This window comes from Patagioenas fasciata, chromosome 2 (genome assembly GCF_037038585.1).
Source record: "Patagioenas fasciata isolate bPatFas1 chromosome 2, bPatFas1.hap1, whole genome shotgun sequence".
Taxonomy (NCBI): domain Eukaryota; kingdom Metazoa; phylum Chordata; class Aves; order Columbiformes; family Columbidae; genus Patagioenas; species Patagioenas fasciata.
In genome coordinates, this window is record NC_092521.1 from 78900803 (window position 1) to 78914550 (window position 13748).

General features: G+C 35.7%; 1 protein-coding gene across 5 annotated transcripts in view; it reads right to left on the reverse strand.

Annotated features, from left to right (window-relative positions):
• The window catches only part of DNAH5 (dynein axonemal heavy chain 5), a 147017-nt gene that overhangs the window by 62454 nt on the left and 70815 nt on the right, over positions 1-13748 (reverse strand). For all 5 annotated transcript variants that reach the window (XM_071804482.1, XM_071804481.1, XM_071804480.1 and 2 more), the window contains 11 exons: positions 13207-13360; positions 12371-12534; positions 11610-11766; positions 10453-10665; positions 9407-9631; positions 7917-8089; positions 6649-6827; positions 4900-5087; positions 4130-4324; positions 3336-3470; positions 2427-2534 (listed from right to left, as the gene is read on the reverse strand). In XM_071804482.1, coding sequence (XP_071660583.1) covers positions 2427-2534; positions 3336-3470; positions 4130-4324; positions 4900-5087; positions 6649-6827; positions 7917-8089; positions 9407-9631; positions 10453-10665; positions 11610-11766; positions 12371-12534; positions 13207-13360 — 1891 coding nt within the window. The remainder of the gene's footprint in view (positions 1-2426; positions 2535-3335; positions 3471-4129; positions 4325-4899; positions 5088-6648; positions 6828-7916; positions 8090-9406; positions 9632-10452; positions 10666-11609; positions 11767-12370; positions 12535-13206; positions 13361-13748) is intronic.

Here is a 13748-nt window from a genome sequence, read left to right on the forward strand (position 1 = left end):
CCAAAGCAATGAAGTTTGCAAAGCATAATGAAGACATCAGATGCACCATTTTCCTGGATACACAATAAGATTCTGTTATAATTTACATTTTAACAACTCTTGCAGTTGACACCAAACCAGTCAAGATGCCTTTCTTTCCAGTATAGAATATAGCCTTCTGACTTGTTTCCAGTGTCCATATATATACAGTAATATATCCAAAATCTACTGATGCACTGACATAACGTATCTGAAATTATTTCTTCCTTTACATAAACCAAGATGGTCATGTTAGCTATTTCTTCACTCTGATCCAACATCATCAGTGGAGACGTATCTTTTCTTAGCAATCTCTGACACTCATGGATTCTATAATAATCTTGTAGGCTAGATATTGCCCTATCAATAAAGGAGTATGTTCACAAGCAGACTTGACATGTTCTCAAAAGATCCTCTGTTAACAGTTGTACATAGGCACTGGGTCTGGTTAGGGTGGATTTAATTTTCTCCATAGTAGCCTATATGGTGCCATGTTTTAGGTCTGCGATCAAAATAGCATTGAAAACACACCAGTGTTTTGGCTATTGCTGAACTGTGCTAGCACACATCAAGGCTTTCTGGTTTTTTACACTACCTCATCAGCAAGTAGGCTAGGGGTGGGCAAGAGTTTGGGAGGGAACACAGCTGGGACAGTTGGCTCTGACTGACCGAAGAGATACTCCATACCATAGAATAGTTTGAGTTGGAAAGGAATCTTTAAAGGTCATCTAGTCCAGCTCCCCTGCAGTGATAACATCATGTTCAGCAATAAAACTGTGGAAAGATTCTCCAGAGTCTCCATTGCTCAGGAACCACCTGAGCATCAGTCTGTTGGTGGTGAGCAATTGCTTTTGCATCGCTTGTTTCTTTTTCTTTCTTTCTTCATTAAACTGCCTTGATCTAGACCCATGAGCTTTTTTCCTCTCTTTTTCAATTCTGAATCTCTCCCTCAACCCACTGGGAGAAAGTGAGCAACTGTCTGGATGCTGGCATATCTGCCAGCTGGGGTCAACCCACCCGAAGATATAAGCATAGAAAAACATAACAAATATTTCTTCATCATTATTTTTTTCCCAACAACTCCCGCCTCCCTTCACTAATAAAAATATTCTTCTTGAACTGGATTCTGTCCTAACCTAGCTGTTTTCATTGTACTCAGTCATTATAGCTCTGAAAACACACTAAGGAGCTCCACTCAACAGAACTTTGATTTACTTTCAAGAGAAACAAGATGGCCTACAATTTCTGGTTTCTCCAGATTTTCAGTTTTAGCAATATGACAAAAATATGTCAAAATAAGCTAACAAAATTTCCAAACACTGTCATAGGCCTAAAAAGGCACCATGAGATTCCTAGATCTGAACTTTTGATAGATTTTGTTTTACATAAGATAATTACTTTGACTAAAGCTCTTCACATTTCCAACACTGCTTCAGCGTGGGCTGACATTACATCCTACTTACAAGCAAGTGATACTGGTTTGCTGTTAAAAGGGTTGACATTTTCTATATCTGGCTTCAAAGATCACCAACAAAAGGGCTACAAAGAACGTGGTATTAAGACCACTTTTTAATTTATTAGGAAATGATTACTTAAAGCATGAGATTCAAGTTCTTCATAGTTTTGTCTAACAAAAGCTTAATTTGTGAGTCCTTTTTCAGAGTCAACTGTATAAACTACAGTAAGCAAAACAGTTGTATAAACATTAGCTGACAATTTAACTCTTCCTTGTTTGGAAAACCAGAATCAGAACTCTCTACTTGTATCTAATCATATTAAATATAAGTAAATGAAAAGACATGTAACTCAAATTCTTCAGGAATGTACTTCCGATCTTCATTTTTTTCATTTGAGGGATTTTGTTTTTATGGGGTTTTTGATTTTTTTTTTTAATGTCTCTGTTTATCTATTAGATAATTATCTGAGGAATTATGAAAATCCTGGAGGTAAGTTTAATAGAGGTGATCATTTAAGTACATATATTTCATTAGCCTTCTATATTCCGCTGGTGTTCTTAAGTTGGCCCTATCGAAATGTTCCAAAAGATCTACTGGGAGAAGAAATAGCAGAAATGTCATCTTAGGTAAATTTTTTCTCATGCTCATGTTCCTATTGTCAGACTTGATACAGATATTAAATCCTGGGTCACATAAGGCAAGTGCATTTTTCAAACTGGTCACCACAAATGACTCACAAAAAAACCACTGGATAGCACAATCACAATTCAGCGACATCCTTAAGAATAAGGTTAGTAGTAATATGCCAATGGTAAAGATTTATAGAAAAGTTTACTCAGCCTCTAAATTGTAAAACACTATTACCACATGGGTAGATCCAATACTAATAATTTTCTTAGATGTCACATTATGATAGTTATGCCACAGCAGCACAGACCAAGAAAACTTTACCTGTTTGTCAATGGCAGCTTCCAGTTCAGGATAGGCTACTTTATCAAGTTGGATATCTGGAAACAGATCTTCAATTAGACTCAGGAACAAGGGTTCATCTTCATCAATCTAGTGAAAATCAGGGAGGAAAAAAACACAGATTAAAACCTATTTTATTTATTCTAGCATTTTACAAAACAATCTCTAACACTTGCAGAGCTAAAGAAATACTGGAAAACATAAGGAACCACCTGTGGTAACCCTCTAGATGCTAAACACACTAGCAGGACATAGCAGAAGGAGATTATGTAATGCTTCCAATAATCAAAAGTTATTGAAAGTAAACTGCTAGCATACAGACTGAATTGATTAAAGTAGATTTTAGCAACAACACTTCTACAAGTAGTAAATTATGTGTCTAAGGTGTAAAAAAGGAAAATAAAGCAAATGAAGCACCACAGCAACAGAAAGGTTTTGTTAGCTATTTAAGGCAGATGAGATGGTTCTCATTACTACAAAAGAACAGATTTTTTCAAAAGAGACAAAATATTTTAGGTCAGAGGTTCTACAGAGGTTACTTTATAGCCTTCTATTTGGTCACTTATTTCTACAGGTAGCAGGAGAAAAATGTAAAAACTTGCTGAACAATTCAAGTTGTTGTTTAAACCTAGATAGGGAGCCAAGCCCCATACAGCCCTTCACTCTTTCCCTCCGCAGCCCCATACAAGGTACTAGAAGAAAATTAACTTTATCCCAGTCAAAACTAGTAACCCAGGTCATCCAGAAAACTGAACATTTCCAAGCTCGTTTCTGCATAAATGCCACATCCAATCTTCTAGTGATCACCTTAACAGATTTAAATTGTATTTCAAAAAACCAATGTAGCTAAAAAATGCAGTTAAATTAATTTAAAAGGCACTCAGAACTTACTAGTTTAGACAAGTTCATGTCTCTCAGCACACGCATGACAATAGTAGATTCAGTATCCGTGGGATTTGCTCTTTTTGCTGCTCCTAATGTACGTAGCACCGACAATATATTCCGCAAGCCAAAATCATAATGCACCTAGAAGATATGTAAAGTTTGGGAAATTTTTCCCCTAGTTAACAGGGATTAAACAATTTCTTATTTATTATTTAAGATATGGATATGTATGAGAAGTGATACATGTGGCACAAATGCCTCGTAACATCCAACAACTAGTATTTGGCTGTGTGACTGTGGGTGACTTCATTCCTCACCTCTGTTACCATTTACTAAGCTGTAAGGTGTGAAAGGAAAAATAAATGTAATCACAAGTCTTTGAATCAAAATAAGGTTCCCAAGGACTATTAAGAAATAAAACACCCATATTATTTTGAATTCTCCGTGGACTTTAACTGAGAAACATCTAAACAGCACAGGCAGCACAAACAAAATGCCTTTCAAGCCACTCTATTAGACCAACTAATATATAAGCCTTTCGTTTGTCTCAATCATCACCATTCATAAAAGCTAAATCTTAATAACAGTGTTCTGAATGACTGTTCCATTCTTGCACAGATAACCAGTAGCAAGAGTTAACCCTGCAGGTGAGCAGCGGGTTGCACTACTACACCGCAGGTGTCATTTAGCTTACCTAAAGAACCTAAACTTTTCTATTTTCTTCACATAGATGTTAATAATTTGTGATATCTTATATAGTTTTTCCCTAAGATAATTTTTCCTCATATGAAAGTAATCACCTGCTTTGATAGTTGTTCTTCACACAACTTGTACAGCGTAAAGAATTTCCTTGCCAATACAACATTAGCAATGAAACCACAACTAGCCAGTTTGACACGAATTATGATTTGACGATCAGGAACCATCATAGCAACTGAACGGAAGTTGATCTTCAAGTTCTCAGGAAGTTCTTGCCGTCCAGCATATCCTGGATTCTGGAGAGAAAAACAGGTTTTGAAGTTGAGTGTACCTTGCACAAACAGAAGAATCAGCAAAGGAACATGGAATCTGGTTAGACAAAAAAAAGGGCTTTGGCTTTAAATCACATGTAAAAATGAATTGCCATGCAGATTTACCACCATAGCTCTACAGCATTTTAGCCTCTCTTACATCCATGATGTATCAAAAATGTTCCACATAAACATTTCAATCTGTATTTGTCTCATAGGTCTTGTTTTTACTGGCCATTTCTACCTATATCTCTCTCTCATCATCTATAGTTGTGGCGAAAAGCAAACTTTGGGAACCAGAATGTAGCATGCAGAAGTAATCTGACATTGAGATAACTTGTTTTTACAACGTTGGCTGTGCTTGATAATTGCATATGCCTGATGTCTTTGAAACAAGACCCTGTAAACTGTCTTTGTAGTAATGCTCAATGTTCTCAAATTCTCAGTGAATTATAAACAGCAGAGAAACATAAGAGTTAGCAAGTACATTTAACACACCAGGTTAGAAGCAATTATTGTACAATCATCACTGGTATATTAGTAACTTAAGGAATACCTACCATAGTAAGAAATATGCCAAATTCTGGGTTCATTTCCACATTATCGCCATCAGTAAAAATAAAGCTTTTTTTATGTTCTTTCTTACATGTTAACACAATCGCAATTTGCTGTGCAGCTACTGATAGGACTGGTAAATCAATACGATTGAATTCATCAAAGCAACCCCAGGAGCCAGACTGAGCGAGACCTTTAAAGAGAAAAGCAACTAAGCATCTGATCGTTATGCTGTTAATCTTTTTTTTGCTGCAATTCATAAGCCAAAATTCAGGTTAATCCACCTCAGGAAAAGAAAAAAAAAAAAAAATTTTTGAGGGTTGGAAGAGGGACAAGGAGAAGAGTTTCTTTTTCAAGGAAGAATTCACAAAGTTCCTGAAATCCTCAAACTTGTCTAGGAAATCCTTCAATTTCTGCTCCTTCTCTCAGTATCTTGAATGTTCTCCTATTCCTCCCTACCCTCACAAAAAAAAATCCCTGCAATAGGTCTATGAAAATATGATGGGTTGTCAATAGCTTATTGCACAGATTAAAATGAACAATGAAGTTGCTTTCACCTGGAAATAATTTAGGGGCCAGTCTGTGCCAGAACTGCATTGTTCCTCAGATATTTTTGGGAAAATAAACAAACAAAAAAAATCATCACAGTCACTTGCAACAATGTAATAGTCAAAGACCCCCACTTGATCTCTAATTCGGCATCTGCCATGACTGACGGATAACAATTTCAGGTGTCTAACTGCAGGGAGCTTTGCCAATTGTTTTTAACATATATAGTGCTGCTCATGCACTTCCTTAAACTAATAAGTTCGACATTTGAACAAGATTAAATACTGAATACAGAATCCAAGACTTTCCACCAGTTCAGCAATAAATTTCACAGCTTTTTCTTTCTCTACTGACAGTCATCTTTGATTACTTTAATTGTCTTTATCCTTTCATAAACTGTCTTATGCTTCAGACATTTCTATTTCTTGGAGGCAGCGTTGCAGACATATCTTACATTCATAAGAAGATATTAATTACTTGCATTTATTAAAAGGCTGCAAAAAACATGCTAATTATGTATTGACCTTGTTTTTTAAAGATGTTTCCTCAGCATTTGTAACTTTCACATGGTCCATAAAATCATATAATCACAGAATATCCTGATTTGTAAAGGACTCATGAGAATCATCATGTCCAACTCTTGACTCCACATAGGGCTACCTAAGAGTTAAACCTGAGTGTTGTCCAAGCACTATTTGATCAACAACAGGCTTGCAGTCCTGACTGCTTCCTTGAGGAGCTTATTCCAGTGCATGACTATGCTCTCAGTGAAGAACATTTTCTTAACATCCTATCTGAACTCCCCTAGATGTGGCTTTAAGTCATTCCTTCATGTCCTGTCACTAGACACCAAAGAAAAGAGATCAGCACCTCCCTCTCCTCTCCTCATGTGAAAGTTGTAGACAGCAAAGAAGGCATGACTTTTCTCCAAGCTGAACAAACCTAGTATACCCAGCCATTCCTCATAAGTCATGCCCTCTAGTTCTTCACCATCTTTTTTGCTCCTTTGGACACATTCTAATTTTTTTACATGCTTCTTATATTGTTACCCCAAAACTATACACAGTACCTGAGGTGAGGCCACTTCAATGCCAAGTACAGTGGGACAATCACTTTTTTTGACCGCTTAGTTATACTGTGTTTAATGCACTTCAGTATATGGTTTATCTTTTTGGCAAACATCTTACATTTGGTCCACATCTTACCTTTGAAGATCCTCCCAAGTCCTCGGAAATCCATCTGGTCTGAACAGTTGAAGACCACTACATATTTTCCAAGGCACCGTCCCATGTCTTTGATGGTTTCAGTTTTTCCAGTTCCTGCAGGACCCACAGGTGCTCCACCCATGTTCATGCCTAAAGCTTGAGCCAAAGTGATGTAGCATCTAAAAGGCAAAAGGATATCATCATTTAATGGGCTGCAGCACATAGTTTTCTGTATAGTGACAGAGGAACTTAATTAACTGTGTTACATGACGAAGGTCAGATTTAAGAAGACAAGGAAACTGCTGAAATGACATGCATCTAATTATCATTTATATCAATAAGAAGGAAAACCGTTCACTCAGCCTCTGATGCAGGTAATATTCAGGTTTGTCTCCTCATACATAAAGTGGAACAAAAGATAATCCTCAATAATCAACAATCTGAAAGTTCAGGAGAAGGGAAGAATGCACATACAGATATACTGCCTAATTTGGTTAGCCTAGTTCCTGAATTACTTTAAATGAAGTAGTTCTGAGCTACATTATACTGTGGAGCACAATAATGAAATTTAGCTAAACTTTACTTTCTCATCCAGCCTTAAAATTTGATCATACAGTGCATCACATTTTCATAAATAAAACTTCTACGTGTAATGCAGTAAAACACCAGCTAACAATCATATCTAAAGAGAAGCTCTAGAATTTGCTGTATGGAATAAAAAGCTTTTTGAAAAATGTCCTTATTTTGACAATGACAGCTTACAAAGCATTCTTCATGCTATTCCACTTAGGTAGGTAGACCTCTCTGGTAACAGGACTGCAATTCCTTCAATATCTGTCTAGATCAAAGATCTCCAATCTCTTGCAGCTGAATAAAATTGGTTTTCCTGTCTATTCTTCCTTAGATGTTTTCATTAGCTTGCCTGTAAACACTTTTTTTTGACCTATATCTCTCTCTGCATATTGTATCTGGATGTACCTGTTGCTCAGGTATACAAAACTCACATATATGAGAAACAGAGTCTGAAACACCATGTGTGTGGGGATCATACAAGTATATGGCAGAAATTAATCCAGAAGTTATTCATATTGGAAGGCACAAAAACAAAAATAGTCACGAATCCTATGTAAAATTATTGACTTTTATAAGATCATGAAGGATAAACTTGGCACAGATATATTTCGCACTCAATAGGAATGAATAAATTGCTCTTATAGAAGCCTGGGTTTGGCATCGAAGAATAAAGGAATAAAACCAGTTCTTTTCACCTGTCGGTAAGAGGCGTTATGACAAGCCTGTCAGTACAGCCCAAGAATTCATTTTGGTATGTGAAACTCACATCAGTGATCTTAATCATCATTTTATCAGAATCTTCATTAAAATAAAATCTACATTGTTTCAGCCACTCGAAGTCTGTAGGGCTCTTGATATGCATGCAACACTAAAAGAAGAGGGAAAGAAGAAGTTGTAGTATTCATGGTTAACATTTATGTTTGCATTTACATTATCTCATCTAAGTAGTACTGCAAAGGCAGCACTTCAGTCACAATGAAAGCCATAAAAAACACCTAGTAACACAAGAACAGCAGAGACCCTATCTTGATTTTTATCACAAAAATTGCTAATATGTTGTTGCTGTCCCTGAAACCCATACTAAGGTAAAGGAATTTCAAGCTGTGTGTCAAAATTCTAAATACAAATGAACAGTCTATAAGCCTCAAACAAAAGTCATTAAATTCAATTAACATTAAAACTGTCATTTTTTACTCATCTCTGACATTTTATTTTTTTACATATGAGTAGGAAGCATGTAATGTACTTGATCTTAAAAATAAAGTCATAAGAATTTTATGAAACCACATGCAAACTGGAAAAAGGGTATTCCAAGACAGTGTCATGGTACACATATTAGTTAAGATATTCAATAGACCTGTGAGTAATTTAAAGTTGATCGACTGAATGCTAAAACAGGATTAAAAAAACACCCTGTAGGTTGTATCTAAAAAATTACACTTTACAGAAGATGATTATAAACAGGAACCAGTGGTTCTACAATGAAATGATAGGTGCCTGTCTATCAGCAATGGGTTAAAACTCAGTAATTATTTTCTCAGCTTAATTTCAGTCAGGTCCAGAGCTTCCTATAAGTAAAAAGGTATGCTGGCTTTTAAATTCAATTGTTTAAGATGTAAATGTGAATTTCCCTAATTTTAATATTCTGTGGCAGCATGAGGCGTGAAGTGAATAAATAAATTCCTGAGAAATAAATAGGTATGTTATTAAAACTAGAACAGAACAGATAGCAGATTCAACCAACTTCAAACTTTCTCCTGTACTACAACTACACATTCATTCTATTTACTCCTCGAAACTCACAATGTAAGTCCAGAGAAAGGACAATTACTTGCAACAAAATGTATGAGGAAAAAGAAGTCCTGAACTGATCGTGCAACAGAGGCCTCTAGTGTAAGTGAGCCAACACAAAGCATTATAAAATTCTGCTATGGCTTGAGGGGCAGACGGGGGGAGAAAAACCACACCACAACACTGAATTACTTAAAGGGAAACTAAGACATGGATTGAAGCAACATCAGCATTTTTATAATACTCCAGGTCACATAATCATAACAGTCCTGAAGTTAAATAGTCAGCTTAAAAGGCAGGAGTTCACAGGACTATTAATATCTTCTTCTTGTCCTTTCATATTTTTTTAGGTGCAAGTCGCCTAATAACTCACTGAAAATTTTTCAGTACTTACCAGACCATCAAAAATGTCCCTCTGATGCACATGAATAGTGATTAACGTCTCATATTTGACTCGCTCAACTGGACTAAGGTCTTTTGTCGTCATATCTATCAGCATGTTTAGAAGATCCAGGAAAAGCTGGTTCGTCTTTTGCATAATTTTTTTGTCATACCTGGCATTAGACAAAGCTTCTTCTGAGTCTCTTGTCCAAATCATTTGGATCCCCAACAGTCCAACCTTAGGAAACATAAAAGTATATGCTTCATAATCTTTTCTCTTTCAACTAAAACGTACTTTCACAGACAAAGATAAACTAAAGAAATGGTTCTGCTACAATTTGTATAAAAGTATTTCTTCATGCATCCACATAGACATCATTCAACCCTTGTATCTGTTTTATGTGTCCCAACTCCACTCATAAACACATAGTAAGTCTACACTTCAGTCTTGTAGATATAGTCTATGGTGCATTGCTGATACAACTGTTCAATATAATCTACAGCATATATATATAAAAATACTCTATATAATTAATATACTTTAACTAGATAATTAATAACTAATCAGTGAATAATCAAAGCTTTGATTTGAAATATTTTTTCAATGTTTCACAAACTCTTTACTCCATCTCCAACAACATTCCCAATCACAAGTGAAGAAGCTTCTACTAAGAAAATAATTTTCCATCATCACTACCCTTGTCATCAAATCTTTAGCAATATATAGTGTTTTCCTGAATATATAAACAAATATACAATTTTACTACTTTTCCTTCAGTAATCAGGTATTAAACTTGTAAAGAAATAGTGTTAACTCCATTGTATTAATTTATCACACTCAGCATTATTTTGAACGAGTGATTCAGGGTAAGTTTTCTTCCTTTGGTTTCAGATATGTAAAGGATATCTTACTTAAATGACTGAGGTGATTAAGATCAATTTAAATGTCAGTTTTGCATTTCTAACACTGGCTGCAATTTCGATACAAAGACAAGGAAAAAAAAATCAATGTGCTACAGATCTGTGAACAATTTTGCATTGATTTAATAATGGTATTACCTGGGCTGGGTAAGCAGAAAGAAATTCAGTCAGGTCAAAATCAGTTTCCTGGATGTGTGCAGCTGCTTGGCCAATAACATGATGCAGTGACAGCTGGGATTCCTTCAACAGAGAATTGAGCCAAACTTCCACGTTACCTTCAGCCATTACAGGTCTAGTCAGCTCTACAGTCTCACCCTCCCGTGAGCTAATCGACAATATACAATCATATATCTAATAAAAGCAAAACAAGAACATTTTGTGTTTATAGATTCATTATTATCTTTACCATAACACTCTGATTTTCCTGTCATCACTTCAATAAACTATTCAGGTAACTAATAAGTTATATCAATCTGTTAAGTTAAATGTAAAAACAATTGAATCATTACTTTTGGTGTGCAGAAAGGTTTTAAACAAAACAAAGAGATAGACCCCAGGACATTGACAATTACTGAATTTCACTTACGTTTCAATGACAACGTCCACTTTCCAGTCACAATAAAGGAAACCTTCCCCATTACTGGCGGGTTAATATTCTAAGAAAATTTACAGCCATACAGTATGAAGTAATGGAAACACAAAATTTAAGGAACATGGTAAATCAACAGAATTTCAAATGCATGGGAAGGTACTAAATTTCTAAGAAAATGTATACATACTCAATGAAAAAAAAAAAAAAAAAGTTGTTATCTCTTCTTGTAAAGGATGTAAGAAAATTGTTCTTCAAATAATTTGTCTGAATGGATATTAACGATAACTCAGAAACAGATAAGAGACTAGACACACTTTTTCTTACAATCAAAAAATGAATGAAAAAGTAAAAATACAGGCAAACTAGAGAAACAAATCTGCCCATAGGGAATCAGAGGCTTATCTGAGAGGATGCTAGCCTATATTAAGCTACAGAAAACAGTTCAGTACCTGGGTGCTTTTTTTTCTGAAACCTCAGCACCGGTGTAAATTTTTGTTTTGCTCTCTTATGTAGAGTTTTCCTATCATGTAAATGAGGATATGAAAGTAAATCTTAAATTAAGAAAGCTTATGAAGCATCAAATAGTTGATGAGCTTGGTAAAACAGTTGAATGCCCTATGCACCCAGTTAGCTTTCTAATTTAACAGGTAACATTCACTGTTAGCTTGAAATATTATAATATTGAGGTGTGGGCAGTACATACCTTTTCATGGAACCTGACAGTTTTAATGTTGTCAAAGACATTCAGCAGATGTGCCTGTATATTGTGAGAGTCTGATGCCTGGCCAAGAATTTCTAAGAGAGCAGGATCTGACACAAAGAAGAATCGTGGAAACAGGAGGCGCTTTTTCTCCAGGTACCTGTAATTTGAAAAAATGGCAGGGGAGGGGTTAGATGGTAAGTGAATTAAGTTAATTTATACATCCTTTCCTGTTTAAAGGTGGCATTTCTCACAATGTATCATTACAATTTTTAGCAGGGGCACTGACAACAACTCTTATCTGTCATATCTTTATGGTAAGCACCTGCTTTAAAGCTAATCTTTTAGCATCAGAAATAATTTCATAGAAAGCTTTTATTATTTGCCACAATGTAAGCAACAGTAAAAATAAAGGAAACTAAACCAAAATAAAATGTTTTTACATGAAGTCCATTTCTTGATATTTAAGGTTCTCATGCTGAATTTCTCCCAGATTCATGAAGGGTCTGAGTAGGACATACAGATCTAGACTGCCTTCCGGACTGATACTAGGCTGAAACGAGCTTTGGTTTCACAAACAGCGAGTGACAAATTAGTCACAAATCAAATCCTGCTAACTTGTTTGCTTAGTTCAACTGAATTCCAAGTAGAATAAGAACGTGATCTTTGCAAAGTCTGTGGGACAGTACTTAAACAATTATTCTTTCCCTAGTTATACAATTCACAACCATCTGCCCAAGACTGTGGCCTTGTAGTAATCTTACCCTGTGAGTGATTTCTGACAGATTTCAAGCTGTTCTAGTAAATGAGGTAATAACTGCCCCATGATTTCATCTCCAGTGCAGCACTGAACAACATTAGGTGTTTCATGAGCTCTGGTCATGATCTTCACCCAGGATTTATCAATGTTAGAGAAACGCTTTGCTTCCTGTTGAAACATGATGATGAATGTTGAAGAGAATAGATGGTATAAGGAAGAGAGAAGAGGGAAAAGGCACTTGCTTGCAGAGGTGGCACCCAATAACCTTGCTAGCAATCCTCTCACTAGTGATTGCATGACTTTTCATTTTGCAAAAGCACATCTCTTTCTTCTTACACAATTCAGCTTATTTTATACTTGACTGCCAAGCCTGATATCTACTTTCTCTTTCAGTCATTCTTAGAGAAAAAGGCAGAAAACTCATTATGTTTGAATTGCATGCATCAAAGATTTTTTTTCCAAAAACTAGAGTTAATTTTTAATTTGAAAAGCTATGTAGAAAAGTTCAAAATAAGGATTCCTGGGTACTACTTGGTTAGCAGTAGGTACTACTAAGCCAGTCTAACTAGGCTAGGCTGCTACTAGGCACAAAAATTAAACACATATTGGTTAACATTTTTACAATATAGAAATAAAAAGATCAACTAACGTACATGAATTCATTATTCTTTCTAACACGATACGTCTGTTGGCATTGTTTACATAATTTCTTAGCAAGACTAGTTTTGTTAAGAACCAAAAAACCTCCAAAATTTATGTTACTGCATTGACTGCGACATCACAGTTGAGTTTTATTCTTAAAATGTAGAAAACCAAACTGAAAAAGGCATGTCTGAAAACCTTTGGAAGCTGCTTTGCTATGTCACCACCAACAAAAACAGCTTCTAAATAAATCCACAAGTTCTGCACAGTCATCCAGTTCTCAATGATATCTGTTGTGCTGGAAAGATAGTGCACCCATTTCTGAATCTGTGTCTTGAAGGGTGTGTTGTATCTAAAATAAAAAGAAGACACTTGCTTTATTTCAGAAGGAAACAAGTCTCTTGAAAGCCAACACATTACTCGTGAGGATGAGCAATAGTTTTGCTGCTTCTTTCTTTGTCAATAAAAACTTAAACTTTACTCAATTCAGCTAGTTAACAGTTATAAGCCAAATCAGTTCTAGCTTGCTGCTTTGTATAGTTCTTTGCACAATTCTGATCCAGAACTGTGCAGAAGCTGAATAGGAGCAAGACTAAGGTAAAGTGGTTTCAAAAAGGGACGATGCAACATCTTGAAAGCTGCAAGACTCCCAGAGATGCTTATCAAGTGAACTCTTGCTTTTGATCAGGCTCTGTGTTCCTTACTCTATCTGCAGGCCCTGGCATGTGAAACCAGACAAA